Source organism: Xylaria bambusicola, assembly GCF_022495145.1.
Source record: "Xylaria bambusicola strain CBS 139988 unplaced genomic scaffold F5B22scaffold_41, whole genome shotgun sequence".
NCBI lineage: Eukaryota > Fungi > Ascomycota > Sordariomycetes > Xylariales > Xylariaceae > Xylaria > Xylaria bambusicola.
The window spans coordinates 132,902-154,628 of record NW_025953594.1 but is presented as its reverse complement, the minus strand read 5'-3'; the positions used below and the strand labels follow the sequence as shown (position 1 = coordinate 154,628).

At 48.8% G+C, this 21,727-nt stretch overlaps 7 protein-coding genes across 7 annotated transcripts; 5 read left to right on the top strand and 2 right to left on the bottom strand.

Annotated features, from left to right (window-relative positions):
- Positions 1-1,345: 1,345 nt before the first annotated feature.
- On the top strand, positions 1,346-4,008 carry F5B22DRAFT_658644 (uncharacterized protein; the record flags this gene model as incomplete). The annotated part of the gene is made up of 8 exons (XM_047980129.1): positions 1,346-1,453; positions 1,606-1,715; positions 1,781-1,980; positions 2,040-2,461; positions 2,515-2,778; positions 2,874-3,231; positions 3,289-3,410; positions 3,466-4,008. The coding sequence occupies 8 exons, from the start codon at positions 1,346-1,348 to the stop codon at positions 3,676-3,678; spliced, it is 1,797 nt and encodes a 598-aa protein (XP_047828163.1). The 3' UTR covers positions 3,679-4,008.
- F5B22DRAFT_365913 (glycoside hydrolase family 3 protein) lies at positions 3,454-6,277 on the bottom strand. Its single transcript, XM_047971105.1, has 4 exons — positions 6,201-6,277; positions 5,505-6,140; positions 4,360-5,372; positions 3,454-4,291 (listed from the first exon to the last, which is right to left on the bottom strand). Exons 2-4 carry the CDS (start codon positions 6,126-6,128, stop codon positions 3,796-3,798), a joined length of 2,133 nt encoding a protein of 710 aa, XP_047828162.1. The 5' UTR covers positions 6,129-6,140; positions 6,201-6,277; the 3' UTR covers positions 3,454-3,795.
- A 1,634-nt stretch (positions 6,278-7,911) lies between these two features.
- On the top strand, positions 7,912-8,628 carry F5B22DRAFT_649243 (uncharacterized protein; the record flags this gene model as incomplete). The annotated part of the gene is made up of 3 exons (XM_047979144.1): positions 7,912-7,982; positions 8,040-8,293; positions 8,420-8,628. The coding sequence occupies 3 exons, from the start codon at positions 7,912-7,914 to the stop codon at positions 8,626-8,628; spliced, it is 534 nt and encodes a 177-aa protein (XP_047828161.1).
- Positions 8,629-10,075: 1,447 nt separating this feature from the next.
- F5B22DRAFT_365873 (uncharacterized protein) lies at positions 10,076-11,832 on the top strand. The gene is made up of 3 exons (XM_047971104.1): positions 10,076-11,080; positions 11,152-11,225; positions 11,284-11,832. Exons 1-3 carry the CDS (start codon positions 10,401-10,403, stop codon positions 11,685-11,687), a joined length of 1,158 nt encoding a protein of 385 aa, XP_047828160.1. The 5' UTR covers positions 10,076-10,400; the 3' UTR covers positions 11,688-11,832.
- Positions 11,833-12,687: 855 nt separating this feature from the next.
- Positions 12,688-13,811, top strand: F5B22DRAFT_649241 (uncharacterized protein; the record flags this gene model as incomplete). The annotated part of the gene is made up of 2 exons (XM_047979143.1): positions 12,688-13,177; positions 13,420-13,811. 2 exons carry the CDS (start codon positions 12,688-12,690, stop codon positions 13,809-13,811), a joined length of 882 nt encoding a protein of 293 aa, XP_047828159.1.
- Positions 13,812-17,590: 3,779 nt separating this feature from the next.
- Positions 17,591-18,822, top strand: F5B22DRAFT_365731 (Isy1-like splicing factor). The gene is made up of 2 exons (XM_047971103.1): positions 17,591-17,730; positions 17,794-18,822. The coding sequence occupies exons 1-2, from the start codon at positions 17,728-17,730 to the stop codon at positions 18,538-18,540; spliced, it is 750 nt and encodes a 249-aa protein (XP_047828158.1). The 5' UTR covers positions 17,591-17,727; the 3' UTR covers positions 18,541-18,822.
- Positions 18,823-19,206: 384 nt separating this feature from the next.
- Positions 19,207-21,611, bottom strand: F5B22DRAFT_618007 (ser/Thr protein phosphatase family). The gene is made up of 2 exons (XM_047975661.1): positions 21,275-21,611; positions 19,207-21,200 (listed from the first exon to the last, which is right to left on the bottom strand). Exons 1-2 carry the CDS (start codon positions 21,442-21,444, stop codon positions 19,544-19,546), a joined length of 1,827 nt encoding a protein of 608 aa, XP_047828157.1. The 5' UTR covers positions 21,445-21,611; the 3' UTR covers positions 19,207-19,543.
- Positions 21,612-21,727: the final 116 nt, after the last annotated feature.

Below are 21,727 nucleotides of genomic sequence, written 5' to 3'. Positions count from 1 at the left end.
AACATTATGGGTAGTTAATGAGTGTCGAGAAAATAACAAAGATAAGAACCAAACGTATTGAATTAGGCGAAAAGCTGAAGAGCTATATCGGTATTCATTGATGCCTTCTGTAAAGTTCATCAACAATCAGTCTATAATTTCCGAAACTCTGATATCAACACTTACTAATCCCTCCCACTACACCATTTCAGTATAAGGCTGGTATGTGCCAAGCACCGCACCCGATTAGGGGTAGATGCAGAAAGATCTGCCGCGAGCAAGGATAATGATACCAAGCACAGGTCTTGGTATAATATGCGCATTAGCCGACGAAGATCAGCCAGATAGCATCATACTATCACAAACACAAATGAGCCGTTCCTGATGGGGATGTCAGTTGGAATGTTTTCTATTCATTGCCCTTCTCTAGGCACAAGTCGTCTTCAAGCTTACCGCCTGCCTACTGCCCTATCAGGTAGGTATGGGGCAGTGCCTTTTGTTGCATAAATCCTAGTGATATACGGATAGCCTCATACGACATGCAATAAACCCAGGTTAAAGTCTAGCTCAAATCAGTATTAAAGGTTACATGTAGAATAGGCACCAGCATAATCATGAGAAGTATGGCAAGATATGTCGTGCTCTGGTTACGTCGTCCAGCTTACGTATACATAACTCAACTGCAACAGTTATAGATAAAGCCATGTCGTCATAGGGTCCCGGGGGTTTTTGGCTCAAGGTACTGTGCCAGGCAAAAACTGATTCAAAGCACACAGTGCCCACGTGTGCGGCTGAAGGCGTAACTAGTGATTGTCCCACGTACGAAGTACGACTCTCAATTCCAGCTTTGATGTTCGCTAGTACGCATATCAGGGGTTGGACATTCGTACGCCTTGCCTTTCCATGGCGTGTCCAGGTCCCCAGGTGTTGTAATACATTAGGAAGGATGCTGCGAAAGGTGGCGCGGATAGGACCGCACTAATATTCGACCTGATGGTTGGGGTTAGGCGTCCCAATAGGGAAAAGACTAGCCGAGAAGTGCAATCTGAGAAGAGCGGACAGAAAACCCGAGCTATACGAAGCCAGATGAACCCCATGCGAAATTGGAGACTCCTGGTAAACATACTACCTTACGCAGGGTACGCTGCATGTCAGGCAGAAACATTACAATTAAGCGATGATGATTGTGGCTATGATCACATGCCTCCATAATTCATAGTCGACTCATTTTCAGCCCTATTATCCGCCTTAGTTATAACTCTATGTAGCCATCCCCTCGGAAAAGAAATTATATATGAAGAGAGTGAGGTCTTTTAACAAGGTGAGCATCTCGTTCATCGTCATCAATCCACGCATCACTGACAAGATGAAAGCGCTGGTATATCAATTCGTTCTCGCCTCATCCTTCTTCCTGGCCCCGTCTGAGGCACATGGCGACCATGGAACGTGCAAAGCCTTCCCTGGTACCACCGCCGTAAGTGCTCAATCAATTGGCCAACCTGGGTTTAAATCATGTGCTCAATATGCACCTGATCGATACTTTTGACATGAGAATAAGGCTTGTTTGGGAACAATCAACGATAAATTGGGTAAATCAACAATCAGACACTGACATATCACGAACAGTGGCCACCTGAAGAGACTTGGACCCAATTCAATCAGTCTACTGGGGGAAAACTTATCAAACCAAGGGCTCCTCCTGGAGCTGTCTGCCATCCAGGACAGCCCACCTACAAGTGCGTTGAAAGTAGATCTCTAATCGCTTACGAGGTGGTTAATTACTGACAATACATCCGCACAGCGCCAACAAGTGCGTCATCGTCACTGCAGCCTGGTCAACCTACGACTTCCACGTCGCCGATCCCATTTCAAACATGTGGCAGCAATTCAATAATGACACCTGTCTGGTTAACCCATATACTCCATGTAGTAGTGCGGGATATCCTGCCTACGTCGTGAACGCAACGACCCCCATGGACGTGAAGCTAAGCTTCGAGTTTGGTAACTTGATCAATACCATCTTTTATAAACTGCTAGTGCTAATAATCAACGCCGACTAGCACGGAAACACAACATTCGTGTTGTCGTGAAGAGTTCCGGCCATGACTTCCAAGGTCGTTCGCAGGCGCCAGGGGCTCTATCGATCTGGGTTCATCATATGCAGAGTGTCGAGACACATGAGACGTTTAAACCAACTGGTTGCAACTTTACGATCGACAGCCCCGCCGTAACTGTAGGCGGCGGTTCCCCGCTCAGTCTCGTTTATACCGAGTTAGACAAGATCAATCAGACTATCGTAGGCGGGGATTCACGATCAGTCAGTGTGGGTGGTTATATTACCGGCGGTGGTCATTCAATTCTGAGTCCAAAATATGGCATGGGAGCAGATAGCGTTCTGGAAGTCGAGGTTGTCACGCCGATGGGCGAGGTTCTTACTGCCAACGAGTGCCAAAATGAAGATTTGTTTTGGGCCATGCGGGGCGTAAGTTCACGTCGACGAGTTTCTTCGTGTACACCAGAGCTAACGATACATAGGGTGGAGGATCGACTTTCGGCGTCATGACCTCGGCGACCATAGCTACCCACCCAACGCCAAAGCTAGTAGCAGGGCTCATTGGAATTCTGAGTCCTGATGTCAAAGCACCTTGGGTTTGGGACATGAATGGTTATGTAGCCTCTCAATTCCCCTACCTCATGTCAAAGGACGTATCGGGCTACGTATACTTTGGAGAAAACTTGAGCGGACCAGATGGCAATGGTGGCATTACCAACTATGCAGGTGTGGGTGGTGAATTTGTGGTACGTGCTTTATTCGTTTATTCTTCGGCGGCAGAATTTCACCTGTTTTCGTCTCTACCATAACTGACGATCCCTAACCTTTCCCCCCTAAACAGATTCTAGATACCGACGATATCAGTGATATGGCGGCCATCTGGGAACCTATCATTGCTCATGTCAATGCTACCTGGCCCTCTGCAATTTCCGCGATCTCCGTCTTTCCGTACCCATCCCTCAAAGCTTGGTTCGATGTATGGTACGACAAGAACCCGGCAGGTTACGATCAATATGTTGGGTCTCGTCTTCTGGATGAAAAAGCTCTTACGACATCTGACCCCGCCGATATCGGGCAAGCTTTCAAGCTCGCGTCCGGATCAGCATATCTTGTAGCTGGGAAAGGTGTACATAATGCCAAACCAAGAGGTGGTAGTACCGCAGTTACTCCAACCTGGAGAAGGGCCGTTGTCCACGCCGGTGAGGTCTCCAGTACACCGAGAATGTTAGGCTTGATCTAACGTTCGCGTATTCTAGTGACCGGGCATTCCTTTCTTCCACTTAACGCTACCGCGAGAGCCGAGGCTATCGACATTGTCAATGCTAGAACTGAACCCTACCGAAAGCTAGCGCCTGATATGGGAGCTTATGTGAATGAGGTGGGATCTCAAAAAGTTGTCTTCATACTGGGCAGTGACTGACAAGGATTATTAGAATTACCCTTACGAGCCGGATTGGCAACATACGTTTTGGGGAGAGAATTACGAGCGGCTCCTCGAAATCAAAAGGGCAGTTGACCCAGAAGATGTCCTCTGGTGCAACCCATGTGTTGGTAACGATCGATGGGAGCAAGTTGGGTACCGTCTCTGTCGCGTCGACAGCGAAGGTCAAAGCCAAGATAACAATCAGTATTCCATGGGTGTATAAATGGTTAAGATAAACCAGAGCTACAGCTTTTCAAAGTCAGAGCGGTATATAGAGTAGACGCATTCTGTACCCCTTCAACCCATTGTATTCCCAGCTAGTCATTCAGATATATCCACTCTACTTCGCTGGCAGTTTATCCAACACCGTCGCATTACCTGTGATCTCGAAATCCCAGCTTGTACGATCATCAACGTCCAATACTAATTTGTATTTTGCAGGGTATAGTGTCAGTGCCCCATTGGCGTCACTTCGCGCAACACTTCCAATTTTGATGTCAAGCTTCCCGGTAGCAGTATCACCAGGCTTGATATCATGCAGTCTTATAAAAGCCACCAGGCTCTTATTGGGATACGGTGTAGGCCCATACTCGCCCTTCAGAAAGGCGAGCACCACATAGTCAGAAGTGGCATTCCCTGTGTTCGTGACCGATACTGGAACCGAAGTTAGTGGCCAAAGGTCTAATGGGGATCCTTCATGGCCCTTGCCGCCCGTTAGATCTGTTGTCGTGAATGTCTTTGGCAAGTCTGCTGGGAGTGAGACGTTGAAGCTGGTGTAGTGCAATCCATATCCGAAAGAGAAAACCGGTGACTTGGAGTACCACTTGTATGTGCGTCTAGATAATTGTCAGTATATTGGATCCGGCAAGCTCAGGTGAGGGACGAGGAGAGCCCTCCCACGTACCCAGGATTTCCACTTCCAGGCTGTAAGTTCATATTCGTCATATCGACCTGGTTGACATAATCACTAGGGTATTGCGTGATGGGCAATCGCCCAGCGGGAGAAAAGGCACCAGTTAGCACATTGACGACAGCTTTGCCTCCGTCTTGCCCAGGGTAGCCCGCCCAGAGCAACCCGTTGACGTTCTTCTCGGACACGAGGGCCGAGCTATCGACCATGGTACCCATATGAACAACAATAAACGGCTTATCGCCCGTGGCCGCTGCCAGTTGCTGGATCAGGGATAACTGAGCGCCGGTCCATGTGATCTGCTCTCGGTCTCTGGTTTCTGACTCAACTGAATTGTCTATACCGCCGACGTAAATAGTGGCGTCTGCACTCTTCGCCAGATTCACAGCTGCGGCGAATCCGGATGTCGATGTGCCCGTAATTGCGCAGCCTTGTGTGTACGTGACCTCGAAGCCAGCCGCCTTGAGGGAATTGAAAATGGTCGATATGCTTTGCGCTCTGCCGTAATAGTTCCCCTGCATTTGAGTTGTCGCGTTCGCGAGTGGGCCAACGACGGCTACACGTTTCGTCGTCGTTGTAGACAATGGCAGCTTATTAGTACCGCTATTCTTCAGCAGTACGAGGCCTTCCTGCGCGGCACGTAACGCCAACTCCTTTGCATCTGGCTTTGCCACATCAGCCCAGGCTATTTGCCGATACGGTTGCTTAGCAGCGGCGTCAAACCAGCCCAACTTAACCATGGACGCATAGCGACGTATTAGAGACCGGTTGAGTATGGTGTCATTGAACAATCGCTGATTGTAAGCAGCCTGAAGATTCTGCGGCCAGAATGACCCGCAGTCAAGATCGGTACCGGCGTTTATCGCAGCTGCAGCAGCCCCTGCCGCGCTCCCTCCGTAATGATGATCGGTCCAAATGTTTTGTATAGCATCACAGTCAGCTGTCACCCATTCAGTAAAGCCGTAATGCTCTCGAAGAACTTTCTGTAGCAACCATGGATCCGCGCACTGTAATCTACGTTAGAATGAACCCCTCAAGACAGGCATCCCAATCACATTGGAATGCGGCACTGAGGCTCAGTTCCGGAAGAACACAGTAGGCCTCAGCTATAAACTGGGCAAAACTAGTGTGGAACGTACCGTTGGAACTCCATTCACCGCATTATAAGAACACATGATCGAGCGAACATTAGCATCGCGAACACACGTTCGGAACGGTTGAAGATAATAATCTTGGAGATCCTGCATCGTTATCTTGGCATCGAACCCGTACCGCGCTATTCCATGCCAGTTCTCCAGGTCGTATCCCGCATAGTGCTTACACGTAGCAACGATCTTGTAATATGGTTCTGGGTTGAGCCCGCCTTGAAGCGCAGGGATCAGTTGCATCACATACTGCGAGACGTGATAAGGATCCTCAGAGGGGACTTCCTGTCCTCTTCCCCATCGGGGATCTCGGAAGGGGTTGATATTCGGTGTCCAGAAGTTCAGCCCGGTTTTCCCGCCATTGCTAAAGGCCCTTGCTTCGGTTGAGGTTACGGTCGCTACCGAGGCGATCATGGGCATGTCGAAAGCTGCGCCCATTGTGATAGGCTGGGGAAACGAAGTTGCGTAGCTCCAATTCCCCGAGTTTGCAAATTGCAGACCTGGTGACCCGGCCACTCCATGCAGCGCTTCCTGCCACCATTCATACGCCGGTAGACCGAGACGCGAAATTCCGGGAGAATTGTCCCCACTGTTAGCGATCTTCTCACTTGTGGTCATAGCCGTGACGAGCTACACAATGACTGTGAGTCGACTTGAATCACATATGGACTTGATATCAAGATATCTTACTGCGGTTGCACGCGACCACGGATCGAGTGTCGCGTTGCATACTTGATTCGATGCGAGCTTCCCCAATCATTAGTCGAAGGTCCTTTCAGTCACCAGATGCATTGTGAACACAATCAGATTTTCTCGCAAGTATGGCACCGTTATGCCTCCTAAACCGCGACCTTTGATCATGAAAAGGCGCACAGTCCACACATATAACTGTACATCCCAGAACTAGTCGAGGATTTATTCGGATAGGAACTCACTGGTCCGGACTGGCAGTTGGGAAAATCACGTGCCCACGCGATCCCCACGAACAGGGCGGCGAAAGTGATCCACGCCATGTTCTAGAGCTTTGGTTGGCGAAAATTTGTCTCTACCCTTTTAGAGGGTTTTTTCCTCGCATTTAGCTCTATCTTTATAAGAAGTAACTAGGAATCCCGCACTTCTTGTTGTTCTAGCTCGGACTTTATGAATGACGGCTAAATGGTGGTAATATTATTTCCTTCGCACGCCCCTCTCGAATATTCCGCCAGAATGCCCTCGGTCATGAATCATGATTTAGGAGCCCGATGAACAACCCCGCGCGATATTAACCCCCTGGGGCTTCATTGGAAAGTTACCAACGCCACAACGCCTACGATGATACCACATTTAGCCTGAATCGCTGTTATTGGTACTGATTGTCTTGCCCGCATGCGGGGATACTCGTATAGTGTTTGGGTGCTTAGGTAGGTAATAACGTAGACTCTCATGGTTCATATACTTCTTTAATATAGACTGTCTTGTTCAGTATCTAGTCTGGATGATGATTGGAGCGAAAACTCAGCTAGTTGGGGGTTATAGATAATTGCTCGAAGTTAATGTGTCCTACAGCACGTATGATATGATTATTGCTGGGGGGTCGGATCTATTAATTACGTGAGTGGAGTAGCCTTGAGAATGTAGCACAACGTATATTAAATTCCGATTCCAAACTGGGCATTATGACCAAAATTTACCCCTACATATTTGTGATCATCGGTCCCCAATTCACACATTTAACCCTGATTACCTAAGCGATATTTGTTCGTCGCCATGTGTAATCATTAATATAGTGTAACTAGTTTCCTGTTTTCTTTTAAGCTTCAAACTTACTTGGTTGAAAAGTCTGGTTTGCCAGAGACGCAAATCCAGCATACTTGATAGTAGTATTTATGCTTGAACTTTCTGCTCGCTCTGCTAGGGACGATCTTATGTACCTTCGTATGAACGACCTAACACCGCTGGCGAAAGCCCACCAACTCGAATAGTATTTCAATTTTTGATAAAAATGGCCTAGGAGCATATTAATACACTATTTTTAGTATGTTATCCACATCGAGGTTAGAGTAGATGGACGAAGATAGATAAGTGTTAGGAATTGGCCGACAAAGCTCAACGGACTAGGACTAGAATAGACTTCCTAACTAATCCAAAAGCCTCGTTTATGTTTCATGCCATACTCTAAGTTTAACCCGAATCTCGTTCTGGGAGGTAGGTGAATCAAATTAAGGCAAGTCAATTCAAACCTTGACTCATATCTTGCCAGTTACTAAGATTTCGTGAATGCGAGCTTGCTTATTGGAAGAACGACCTGGATTCCTGGAGGTTAACGGACTTGAATGGAGAGGATCAAGACACTTGATCGAATGGCCTCTTTATCCACATATTTACCAATCTGACATCGCCAGTCTTCCTACAATATACCGTCATGGGCAACTGGGCTCATACCCCATTAAAATGTTTCGTGGGAGCTTGGAGCATCATCAATGCCACTCTCACGTAAGGCGCCACTTTCTTCGTTCGGTTAACGAACAAGCTAACGTGTAACTTGCAAAGGAACATGACAACCGGCGACCCAGTTCTGACCTGGCATACTGTCTATCCAGATGGTATCAGTGTATACGCCGAGACCGGATATAGCTCCTTGATTATGACTGCGAACGATACTACACAGAGAGCGGTTCGTCCGACTGAGCTTGAGCTTCCTGCCCATTCCACCGATAATATTGCGAGGTGGGCGCTGGTGGGACAATATAGTCTATCTACAGGTGGCCCCTTTGAACTTCACCCCGATAAGGACACACACAATGGTAAGTCGCCCAGAGTCGAAAGCCGAGGGTTCCGCAATAACAAAAGCCGTTGGCTACATATTTCGTCCGAAGCTACCCAAGGATCTATATCAGTCTTCAACTAGGGCGCTAACAATTCTTCATCAGGAGCTCCTCTGTTTACCGGCGCCATTACGAATCATATCACGACAGCTACGCTGCCGAGCTTAGTCGGTCGCTCTGAGAATAGCTTGTTTGAATTCTTTGGTGAAGATTGCAATGGTCATATCCTCCGCTACAGATTTGCCGACCTCCTCCAGACAGTATACTTCCAACGTCTGCCAAACCACAACAAAGAGAAAAATAAAGATGGATGAAGATATGACTACTATGCAGGATCAGACACTGCACTGTGTATATGGGATAAACGATGGCGGTATGTGTCACCTGGCAAGATCAAGGGGCTGGGATACGGTTGATAGTACTATAATAATTATAAAATGTACTTGAGTTGTATCTGGGGCCGAGCCTACACAACGAGCTGCTCAAGAGTCGTCTTGCACCCTAACTCTCAAGTTGTCCTCGTTTCGTCACGCGTTCTTATCAATTAGGTAGGAATCTATGCCATCCTCAGCGTTTTACGTGGGCTTTGGATTTCGCGATCAAATGACAATGCCAGAAGTAAAACCTTTCGTGAAGCAACCCTCTAGCTAGTTCGGATAATTATTTTCGTCAAGGCTGAGGCAGACAATAGTCATTGTAAAACTCAATATTCTTTTAGAAAGTCGGTGAGCAAATGTACATCAATTGCCTTCCTCTACGACATGAATATGCAGTCAGACGGTATAGTGCGCTTGCGCTCGCGCAAGAAAGAGAGCAATCGGAATGAATGCATCCGAGCCAATCCCATCCATGTGGAACCGAACTTGGCGATGAACCTGGCCGAAACACGTGCGTGGCACATTCATACAACGGGTGGTGGTGCTCACATCTACCACGTTCCTCGTGTGGACACTGGCCACGTGGGAAACGCCTACTTCAGCTTATTCGTACTCTGTTAGTCTGCTTTATTGTATGGGGGCCTGTATGGATGGTTTAATGGCGGTTCATCTTAGTATCTATACTTGAACGAAGCATCGAAACTCCTAAGGAAAAGGGAACGTAGACAGCCTAGATGTCTGCCCAGGTAGGCACAAAGACAGGCGCAGAGATCTTACGCGCTTTGGTAAGTAGACGCGCGTTAATTACCCACCAAATCCTACGTGCCTAGAGATAGATATCTGATCCTAATTGGCCGTCTCACATTTGGGATAGATCTTCCCGCCCCTGGTCCCCTGCTCGCTCGCTCTACCCACGTTGCTCGAAGTGGGCAGGGCCACGCTAGTGTAGCAGCATCTCGATTATCGCTGTAAGTAATACAATAGTGGTGGTACGATATTCTTGCGAGGAGTGGATGGTGGAAGAAAGTTTCGCCATCTACTGCCCAGGTTTTGCACATATCATGCAAGCACTGCTTGAGTTTGATGGGGCACAAGTATGCAGTCGTTCGGGAAGTATCTGGTAGGAGACACTTGGCACGAGTCTTGGGTAGCGGTCCGTGGGACGATCAGTACACTTGGCTCTCGTTCAGAGCCGACCTTGAGTAGGGCAGTGAAACATACTACCTGCATCTGGTGGACCTCGCGATGCCTTCGCACGTCCCGTCTGTGAGCCACGTTTGCAGGGCATGGGTTCTACGTGGGCTCCGCCATAAGTTGAGTGGTCAGCCCACATCGATTCCACCTTAATCTATTGTCGACCGTTGCTTCAAGCCGCCTCAGCGTATCCATTGGTCCAGAGTCCGGCTTCTCTACTGTTGCAGTAAACGCACAGATGCACGCGGACAGGCTTGTGGGCACATGGTAGCAGATGGATGGATGAACCCAACGGCGGACCAACGTTACCACTGGCACCAATGAAGCTCGAACTTGGCTCGCATACTCGAAGCCTGGGGTAATGCACACGAAACTCTTCGACAAAAAAGCTCCTTTGCGAGTCATGGTGTTTCTTCTACCCCAAATACTTGCTCATCTCTCACCAGCTGGCTGGCCCTTCTAATCGTCTTCCACCCACGACACGCATGTTCAGCTTGTGTAGCAGCTAGCAGGCGATGGAATCGTCGGTGGCACCATCAATGACATCGACTCTCGGAGTCTGGCACGATGCATGGGGCTACATAGGAGCCATAATCTTTCTAGGCGTCCTCTCTAGCATCACTCTCGCCCTTCGATTTTTGGCGAGACGGCTATCTAGGCTCGGAGCATGCTCGGATGACTGGCTTGCGCTGTTTGCGCTGATTGTTCAACACGGGCTCGGTGCGGTAGTCATTATTGCTTTCCTCGAGTACGGTGTTGGGATTGACTCACCGGACGCCATATCCGCCTCTCCACGCGCATCGAAAGAGCCACTCAAATTCATATTCATCTCGACTATCTTGTATGGCACGGCGTTAACCAGCATTCGACTCTCTGCCATTATGTTCATCTTACGGATCTTCCATACTAAGATGGTAAAGCGTGGCGGGTACATTCTCATCGTCGTGTCTGTCGCCTGGTTCGTAGTAGTTGAGGGTCTAAATCTTGGGATATGTCAACCAATCTCATATATGTGGGATCATTCAATCCAAGGAGGACAATGTCTGGAGACTAAGCTGGGTATCGTCATCCCAGCCGCCTTTAGCATCATCATTGACGTCGCTATCGTGGCCTTACCCGTTCATGAGGTTATGAAGTTGCGTTCATCAAGAGCAAAGATTTCTTTTGTCATTGGGATATTCTGTATCGGCGGACTGTAAGTGAAACTCCTGCTGGTAGCCGGGTTTGTCACATTTCCCAATCTAATTCCGCTAACATTATGCGTAGTGCAATAGGTGCAAATTTTGCGCGATTGATCGCCATTTCGCTATATCTAAATCAACCACCAAACGGCTCTAGTGGTGAGTATATTCTTCCGTCTGACAATGAGGAGGTTGTAGAGATATTGATAAGTTCCAGAATCGCCGGCACTGTTGTTAGCTACGAGTGCCATCGAGATCTACCTTACAGTCATTGCCGCCTGTGCTCCCACTCTTGCTCCGGTGTACAAGAGAGCTAGAGGAATGGGGTCACCTGATGACAGACTTATCACACACCGAACGGGTTACACCATGAAACCCATCCGTGGACAATCAAAAATGAATCTGGCGGGAGGGTCGAGATCCGGTATCAATCGCAGTGCACCTCGCAACTCGGAAGACGAGGAAAGGTTCCTCAAAAGGATGGATGACATGAACGTGCTCTATCCAGCAAGAGAGCGCGGAGAATTCTGGACAGATATAAGCGCACGACCAGGATCAGCAAGAATACCGCGTGGAAAGATAAGGGTTCAGCGAGAGGTGAGGTGGAATTCCGAGGTATGATATCCCAGAGCTTGAATACACGTATTGCTGCATGAGCTGGCGTTTTAGACCTTTCCACTTCACCCTCGCGAAAACAATTATTGCTAAAGCTAGTTCGAAAAATGAATAAATAAATACATAACTAAATTTAAAAAAAAAAAAAAAAATCAATAAAAAAGGACAGTCAACTGCGCTTGACCCATGCCCCCGATAGATAATAGGATATCAAAGCACTCTGCTTAGCCTTGTTGGTGCGCTTTTTGCTAATGGACGTGTGTTCTATACTTGACTTCGCTAGTGCTTAGTACGGAAAAGATATCAAAGCTCAGTCGACTCGGTTGAGTAGCTTTCTCTGCCAAGCAGATAATGGCTGACTAGTTGGTATAAAGACAAAATAAACCTACGAAGGCACTAAAAGGGGGGGGGTATGGGGGATTAGCAAGGGAAAGCTTCTATGGGCAACTCACATATCAACACCATTGCTTCTATCTAATTGTTCAAATGACCTCACGCGAAGTACGATCCACCATCGCGTGGTGTAAAAACTATCTAATCTGAGTGAGTATACCGCGACTCTGCCTCCGGGCTCGAAACTTCCATGCCGTGGCACAGTCAAGCTGAGGCTCGAGCGGCTGAACGCCATCGCCAATTCAGCTGTCTGCATACGTGATAGTGCACTCAGGGCTCGTGATAACATGTATCAATAACTCAATCCAAAAGCGTCATGGACGATGTATTTCCATTCGACCATTCGAACGCCACATCTGTTAGCTAGGCGCACTACAGGCCTAGACAACATATGAAGTGGGAATACCTATAACTATAGGCAGATAGATAAAGAATGTGTCCGGCTCTGACTCAACGCGTCTACGTCGTGACGAATGCTGATACCAACTTGCGCTGATGTTATTATATGATATCGATGCATCGTTGACGGTGACGATACTTCATTCTAACTAGAATAACTTTCAGATTCGCGTGGTTATCGTCAGAATATAGGCCTTTGCATCTCACCGCAGTAATGAGGCTCCTCACACGCTGGTCTCCAAACCATGCATCCCTCTATATACTTGCCCAGCTCATCTTAGCCCTGTGCACCGCATCCGCGCAAATCATCTCCGATGACTCCATCGTATACACGACGCTCGCGGGCTGGCGCGACATGCGCGCTTGCGCGCAGTGTCCATTCAGGGGAAACGCTCACGACTGCCATGGCGAATTGGTGGACGTCGTAGTGGGATGCCAGACGAACGCGTGCTTGTGTCGACCGAGCACGCTGGAGCAAGCCGTCGACTCCATCGATGAGCAAGTCCTTAGTTTGTGCTCCAATTATGAAGACCAGCGCACCGCGACGGATTTCTTGTTGAGGTACTGCTCTGACCATGGGTATACGTCTGTGGCAACGGCGTCTGTTTCGCCAACAGGTGCGTGTCTTACCGCTGCCGCTGCCGCTGCTGCCACTGTCACTGTTACCGAGATTGTTACGACGACGCAGACGGTTGTTCGGTCTGGTGCTGGGACGCGCTATTCCTGGACTCCCATTGCTGCACTGCTCATTTCCGCTGCGTCGTTTTTCTTGACGGCCACCCACGTGTAGGTTGGTGATAATATATGCCCGCAAGGCAAGAAGAGGCATGTGTTTCCGAGTGAAGCCTTTACTGCATCTTGCGTATCTCCTTTCCGCCGCTATATGGTCATTCCCGAGAAGAGGGCGATATGTACTACATACGCTAACCCCTGACACTTACTGTAGTTCGGTCTGAGACATCGTCGCATGAGACTCAGACAACGGCACAAAGTTCAGAAAGCCAACCCCCTGTTACATCAGAGCTCTCGTCTTCTCAAATCACGTCTACTCACATCTCGCCTTCTCAGACGACAGTTACCATCTCTCCCACCATCACGCCAGCGTCATCCACAATCTCAAGTACTGAGGGTGCTGGGCCGACAGATACGGCTAGTTCCGCGAAAGACTCAAGTGACGATAAGCTGAAGACGACTGATCTGATCGGTATCATTGTTGGGATACTCAGTCTGTTGATCGCGATATTGACACTGTGCGTCTCCTGGAAGACGGGTCGTCCGAAACGGTTCTGGGAGGGAGTCGCCAGCCGGCGCCATACCGTGCGTACTTATGCAGCATGAACTGGTGGCATGTGACTAGAGGCTTGTGCAAAGAACAACGCGTATCCGAATGTTGAATCAAGGTTATGTCGTTTCATTAGTTAAATACGAATCATAGATTTAGCGAGCCGTTACAATATTCAAATCCGGTGTTAACAGCTATCCTTGGAAAACGGATTTGCAAAGAGTCGATAAATTTGAAGGTGAGTCATATAGGGGCTATTCTGCCAGTGTATAGTTGTGCTTCGAGCGTTCCACCTGTCCAACCTGGGTAGCACCTCGCTGGAAGACCTCTAGCCGCAAAGTTGGGAATAGGGTGGTCGTGAACCCAGTCTGCGAGTATTCCAGGTGATGTTAATAATCGGGGAGCTGCTTCACCTAGAATCATGCGTCCCAGGACAAGCAATGCCGGCTAGATACGCCCATTGCCTATGATGTCACCCACGCCGCGGAGGAGCAGAGGCGATGTACGTGAAAATGCTGTGTTTCAGACTTCGCGAGATATATCGATAGGTAGAAGTCGCTGGCAGTATTTTGGGGGCCGTCGGCGCAATGGCTACGAACCAACCAATATTCCGGAGGGGAGGGGGGAGAAAGATTGGGATTGGAGGCTTCGGAGTTGATGCAACCTCCTGCAGCACCGCCGGTAGCACATGCTCAGTCAAGGTCAGCCATCAGTGTCCTGGACGAGCAAGACACCGAGGCTCTGAGCCAATCGAGATGGTCACACAGTTTACTCCACGAAACGGCGCGAAATATTTTCTCTGCTGGTATGCGGATCAAAAGGACTACGAAACGAGGTGAGTCGCAGCAGATTAAACGTCCTGCATCTCTTTTCATATCCCGACAAATATAAAGCGTGGATCATCCTCGAGACCAGAAATTTTCTCAAGTGTAAGTCTAATTAGTAAAGGATGTTGATATCAGGCTCGCGAGTATAAATTCGCTGTGATAGACCCAGTTGACTGTGACCCGACACCTCTGGCTTTCATTAGAGCAAGCTTTGACACTCCGGCGAGTCACCCTTATACCTCATCCTCCATTTGCCTGCGTTGTTCTTCATCAGCAACTTCACGGCGTGGCTCCAACGCCAACTCTCCCACCATGGCGAGAAAGAAGTACTCGCAACATCACCGTCGACCAATTCACCGTCGCTCGGTCTACCGTCCGTCATTCTATCGTCAATTAATCTCGCGTACAAGTCGTACACTTCATATGCGGCACAGTCATTTATGCGCCGAAGTGAAAGCCGAATTCTTCAATCTGCTCACGAGAGATTTCGGGGTCAGGGCTGCCTCAAGGTTGCTAGGCTCTGCGGATCAGTATATCTCCCAAGCCACGTGGAACTACACACACAGCGACGAGGGCATCGAATCCACAGCTTGAACAATTACAGGAGCATCCACGTTGTTCTCCGCAATACTGTCATCACTGTCCTGACCTCCCGTTGTAGAGAGCTCAAAGTGGTAGTTGCATGGCATGTCAAAAGGAAAAGTGATTATATGTTTGTTTTCGACTCGGACCGGTATGGAGGGGTGCAATATGGATATGGTCACGGGACTTTGACAGCTTCCCAGAAAAACAAGGAACAATAGACTGCGTTCTCTAGTTTGGCTTAGATCAGGAGGATATGGAACAAGAACGTACAATCATTTGATGTATCTAGGTTAACTCAGTCAGTTAATGGGGAGTGAAACATGCTTTGAGCCGTGACAGGTTTGAAATCAAGTGATTTTGATGAATGTGGACAAGATAAACGGCAAACTAGTAGTACGATAGTTTTTCAAAAAGGAGGGGAGTGCTGTAAGCCCGAGGGAAAACACGCACGAACCACATAAGGGGGGAAGGGCTAGAGGAAGGGAGGGGCAGAAATAAATCGGAAATTGAACGAGGTCATGTTGTATGATAGCAGAATGCATCTAACAAGATATATATACCCTCAGATTAGCTCTCTGGTTCTCATAGACAACCATTCCCTAGCTCAGCGCTCCGAAGGAACTGCCGGAAGCTTGTTCAGGCTGCCTGCAAATTTGGCTTTTTGGATACACTTGGTCATCACCGGGTTATCTTGTAGAATGCATTCGCTTTTACGCAAATAGCACGAAGAAGAAAAGGTGCAACGGCCTCGAGGACAACTACAGTTCACTGAACCAAGCGGTTCCACGAGCACCACACCACGAGCTCCGATTGAAAACTATTAAATGCCATCATCGAGTGCGACTAGCACGGTGCATTCTCTTGGTGTGCTGAGTTTGTCGTCATTGCTCGGGTCAGCAAAAAATAGCCGACGTGTGCTGGGAACCAGAATGATACCGTGACTGCAGAGACCTGAATTCGAGGTTAGTCGCTGCCAACTCACATGAAGTGGCTAGCTTTGCTCGGATCTCTGTTCTTGATTTTTCGTCATACGCCAAATGTCCTAGGACAATCGGGTCCAACAAGCTCTGAGGGATTCTCGTCATCGCAAAGCCATTCACCCCCCACTCATAGGTAATAGCGTGGTTTGGTGCCCTCATAGAATGCAAACGTTGGAGGGACATGGCCCTAAGTTTTGTGGATGCTGGCGAAGCAGAATAAAGCGATGTTATGAAGATGGTAATTCTTTGTGAAGTGTAGCAATTGCAGGGAGTGTCATTGACGGAGTAGAAGATTGTAGCTGCTGATCTTAGAGCAAGAGTTTTTGGCTCCTTGTAGAGTGATTGATTTCAAGCAGTGTTTGACTGTGTAGAGAGTATTGTCATAGCTCATCGTAGAGCGAGTGATACAGTGACTTTCTGAAGTGATATATCAACTCGTCGTAGAGCGTATTGACTTGTAGCAGCATGCCTGATTGTGTAAAATAGTGTAATTGCTCGTCTTCGAGGCAATGAGATAGAGAGACTGATTTGAAGCTTTGTAGCGTATAGTAATTTCCAGCAGTGCTTTGGCTGTAGAGTATGATGATCTTTCATCGTAGAGCGAGCGGTGTAGTGCCTTGAATGGAGTAGTATAATGACACCTTGTAGAGTCAGTAATTTCAAACAGTGTCAGAGGCTGTAAGCAGAGCTTGTCGTTCTTTGAGATTACGAATGTAGTCAGATATGTCGTCGTCTGTGGCGACGTAACATAGTAGGTATGCGCAGAATGTCCCGGTGAGTGTGATGTAGTTAGGCAGGTAACTAGCCGTGAGCAGTAAGGTATGTTATGTACCTAGTCTGTAGTCACTAAAGCTGGAGAGATATCGCCTCTGTCATTTATTATAAAGTTGTAAGTAGCGTGGGCCGTGTTTTCTTTGATCTAAGATGGCATAAATCGTGCGTGGAGAGCGTGTAGATGCGCAACATGTTGTCATAAGTGTCAAGATTGGCAGTCAAGTCGGGTGTTTGGAGGATGATTGAGAAAGGCAAAGATGGTGAGAAGTGAAGAAAAATGAGAAGGTGTTAAGTGATGATTCAGCTGGTGTCGTAGAGGGCAGGGCCGTCGTTTGCTCGCGCTCACCCTGCCAAGCTATACTCGGCCATCATATGGGAAAGTAAGGAAAGAAATGAGCAACGGATATTCTGAGAATGTGTACACATGGCGGGACGAGGAAGAAGTTGGCTATGGGATGATGAAGCTTGAAAATGAAGATGAGAGAGCTTCGCTGTAGCTGGGCAGCGCGCAGTTACGTAGGGGCCTTTGTAGGGGTTTTGTAGGGGACCGCGTCCCCACGCATGATTGGCTGGATTGAGCATGTTCACCCCACTCTCCAAGCTAAGGCATTGTACCCAGGTAGTTCCTTGTGAGGCTGCTGGAGGACCTGAACTTTTCAATTTCATGACACTCCCTTGATCTTTTCGCTTCAGGTGCTTTTCGCTACATCGACGAGTCTACTGGTTTGCTATAATATACTCTCAGTAATAGTGCTTTGTCCATACATCCGTCATCACTTCCTAATCCAACGACGTGATCTACCAAAATGGTACGCAGCCCACCCCAGCCCTAACCACCGAACTATCCAGCTAACCAACCCTTCTCACCGCAGGCGCGTAACTCGGAAAAAGCCCAGTCGATGCTCTTCCGCTTCCGGGAGGCACAGGCAGCAGATCTCGGCATCATCGACGCCGGCCGCACACGGCGTCCCCGCGTGATAACAGAAGTAGACGCGATTCCGGCGTGCGAGAAATGGCGAGGCCAGGTGCTGAAGGAGGTCTCGCGGAAGGTGTCCAAGATCCAGGACCCCGCGCTCAGCGACTACCAGATCCGGGACCTGAACGACGAGATCAACAAGCTGATGCGGGAAAAACATATGTGGGAGGTGCAAATCCGGAATTTGGGAGGGCCGAATTACATGCGCGGCACGGGGAAGATCTACGACGAGACCGGGCGCGAAATACCCGGCGGAGGAGGGAAGGGGTATAAATACTTTGGGAGAGCGAGGGAATTACCCGGTGTCAAGGAGCTCTTCGAAGCGGCGCGGCAGGCGAGGGCGCAGGACGAGAAACCCCTCGAGACCCGCGATGATTTGCGCAAGGCCGTCGACGCGAAATACTACGGCTATGCGCCAGACGAAGAAGACGACGCCTTACTAGCGTACGAGGCCGAGAAGGAGAAAGAAGCATTTGATATGTTGCACAAGCAAGCCGGGAAAAATACCAAGCCGCCACCGGACTGGGAACCGCTGCCGGGAGATGCTGGAGATGGACGCACGTGGGAGTTGCCGACGTTGGAAGAAGTCCAGCAGGAGCTTATGGAGAGAAGACGGCGGAAACTGCTTGATCAGATTCAGTAGATGGGGGCCTAGGATGAGGAGAGTTACTACACCAACCACGGGGCGAGTGATACAAAGGTTATTCGACGAGGGTTGGCTGGCTGCTGCCGGCACTCACAGTCAAGGCTCAGACCTGGTCGAAACCAGTACATGGGTACGCCAACACTTGTCAGATTCGCCATATGGGGTGTCGGCATCAACGGCTTTGATACTGGCCTCGGCTACTGCTTTCTAAGCCTTGAATTGGGACGCATACCCGAAGAGGAGCTTCGCATAGGTGCTAAGTGAAGATGGCTACGAGATTCTTCGCACTCGTTATCATATCTATTGCCTGTCCCGCAGACCGCGGTCCTTCATGTTTTCATTTTGAGAACGCCCCACCATGTACTGCCAACGCCGCATTCCGGGATAAGCCGCGGTTCTAAGGACTTGCAGTGAAGTGTCGAACTTGATAACCGGACATTTAGCCAATGATCTAAACGGAGACGGGACTTGCGATCTTCCCGTCCAGGTGGCATTAAGCCGAAGAGTGAGAATAAAGGGGGTGGGCTACTGTAATGTACCAAGGGATGGATAAGATAGTCTCAGGCTGATATATGGGACGATGAATAAATACCCTCGATCCCGAGGGTCAGACAGTCACTGGCGTCGTTATAACAGGGGAGCAAATATTCAGTCACCGAGGCACTTTGTAATATATGATCTTTGTTAATTCCGTAACGACTGATAATTCCGGATGCCGAGCCAAATAACAAATCACAAGCCAATTGCGATAATTTAAACCACTTAGGCATGTGATATATACCGATACGTGTTGTGTATCCATAACTGAGGCTGTCCCATATATAAATGAATAACTCACTAACTCCCTTCCTAACCGCCTTCCCAAACGCCGTGTAATCCAAGCAGAAACGACTGGCTTTACCTACGTACCCTTGCTAAAAGCACGATATATCTAGTTATCTGCACATATAATAAATGTGACAGCAGTGTACTTGTAAACGAAAAGAAACCGCACGCGAGATCAACATCCCTCCTTCCAGTGCTCCTGGACCCATCCCGCAATGACTTCCGTCAAAGTCGAATTCATATACATAGTGATATTATCAGAACTATAATCGCCGCCACTAAATTCTAGCGCCGGTATGATCCATGGCTGCACATAGTCGATGAATACAAGATCGACGGCTTCAGGCTCCGCGGCAGGCGGTGCTGAGAATCCAGCTTGTGACTGTATGCAATTGGGGACGCTGTAGAACTTGATGGGCGAGTGCACTGCGTCGTCGCCGTCATCGCCTAGGTCGTCTTTCGTCGTGTAGCCGCCGATGAGCTCTGGTTCTTGCTCAACGAGAGGCTGTTGTTGGCCATCGATGAACTTGGAGCGTGCGGGGAGAGGCGAAGCCGGTTCTTTGCCGAGGAAGGGGCTAGGCGCCATTTGTTCGGGTATGGACATGTATTTGGGGTTTAGTCCTGCTTCGAAGACTACTCCTCCGTTGTTCAGGAGTTGTATTACTTTCTTGGCTACGGCGTACGGGACGTCTGCGATGTAGCTGAACTTGGAGGTGAAGGGAGAAATAAGATACGTGGAATCCTTTGTGAATGGGCCCTTGAAGATATCGAAACGGATGGCACCGGTATTTACAATGGTTAGTCGAGGCTTGTCGGCTCGGCCCTTGTTGACGACGGAATCTGGGACCACGTCGGTCTCTAGCCAAGAGTAGATACTGGTGTCGCTAGGATATTTGGCACGAGTCATCCAAAGATCTCTAGGTGAGCAGCCGAGTTTCTGGTCGAGGTGAAGGGCTTTCCGAGCATTTGCAATCATACCAGTAACATTGCGACCTTGCGGAGTAGCGAAAGTATTGTTATCTACTCCTGCATGATGTTGAAGCCCAAGAACATTATTATCAATGTACCGCCTCTTAAAGGTAGCGGTGGCTTTGGTGGAAACGACATCTTTCGTTTGCTTCTGGATGCCGCTGATGGACATCCATCCAATGGTTTCGAAATAACGACCGCTAGCAATGGCCACGGCTTGGCTATCAAACTTCCTCGCATCTCTTACATGTGCATGGCCACCAAGGAAGGCAATGGGCGTGTACCAGTTGGCATCTCTAATGACCTTGAAGATTTGCTCAAATTCTTGCATTCGCAGTCCTACGTGGCCAAGAACCACGAACAGATCGGGCTTTTCCCTAATGGCGTCCTGAAACCATTTCTCTTTGATGGCATCTTCGACACGTTGTATGACGCTGTTATTCGCATTCCGGTCGAAGTTGAAAATGAAACCAAAGGCCACGACGTTCAATCCCTGGTTCTTCGTCTTGAATTTAATATAGCGCTGGGCCTGTGGTATCCGATTGCCAGTCTCAGGTTCGATATAATCTAGATTAGAAGCGACGTAATTCTTCTTGAAATGAGGAACCGTTATGTTGTGTTCTCGAGCGATGGAATCTTCATGATATAGCTCGTGGTTCCCGGTACACAAGATGTCGACACTTTGCTGGCCATATATATCATAGGTATAGTTGCCTTTCGGAGTTGAACTGTCGTAGAGACCGTTTCCTTCAATACGGTCCCCGGTGTCTACAACGAGTAAGTCAACTCCCTGCTCGTCAGCTTTCCTATGCATGTGTTCGGTGAAGGAAATATAGTCGCCCCAGTCGGCTGAGTATTGTGGTCTGTAGTAGAAGGAACGAGTCAGCTATAAGATTACGACACGGCATGGAGAAAGACATAGGGCTTCTAGCCATACTCCTGTAAATGACCGCCGAGCCAGCCATGGATATCAGTGGTGTGTAGGAAGTTGATTTGCCCCCAGTCGAGCTCTCGCATAGGAACAGCGACGGGTGTCGGCGCTTCAGGTTGAGCTGCATTGGCAACAGCGGCCAGGGCTGCCAGAACAGCCGCAGTCTTATAAGTCATAATGTCAAGGTAGAAATAGTGAGAGATTTGAGGATAGATACGTCTCCCATTAGAGAGAGATGGAGAAATAGTGATGAAGCATTGGTGTTGGCGTGGTTGTAAGTAGTAGATGATGAATTGGGTAGGTAGGTAGTTATCGCCAAGCTTAGGTGGAGGTTGCGTCACGGAAGTCCGCTGGAGCTTTGATGCCTGCCTGTAGTGCCTGGCCTGCAGGTGCTGTTCCACCTGAGCTGGCACCGGCGTGGGGTTGAACCAATCCCAACCTCTCTAGGTAACCAAGCCC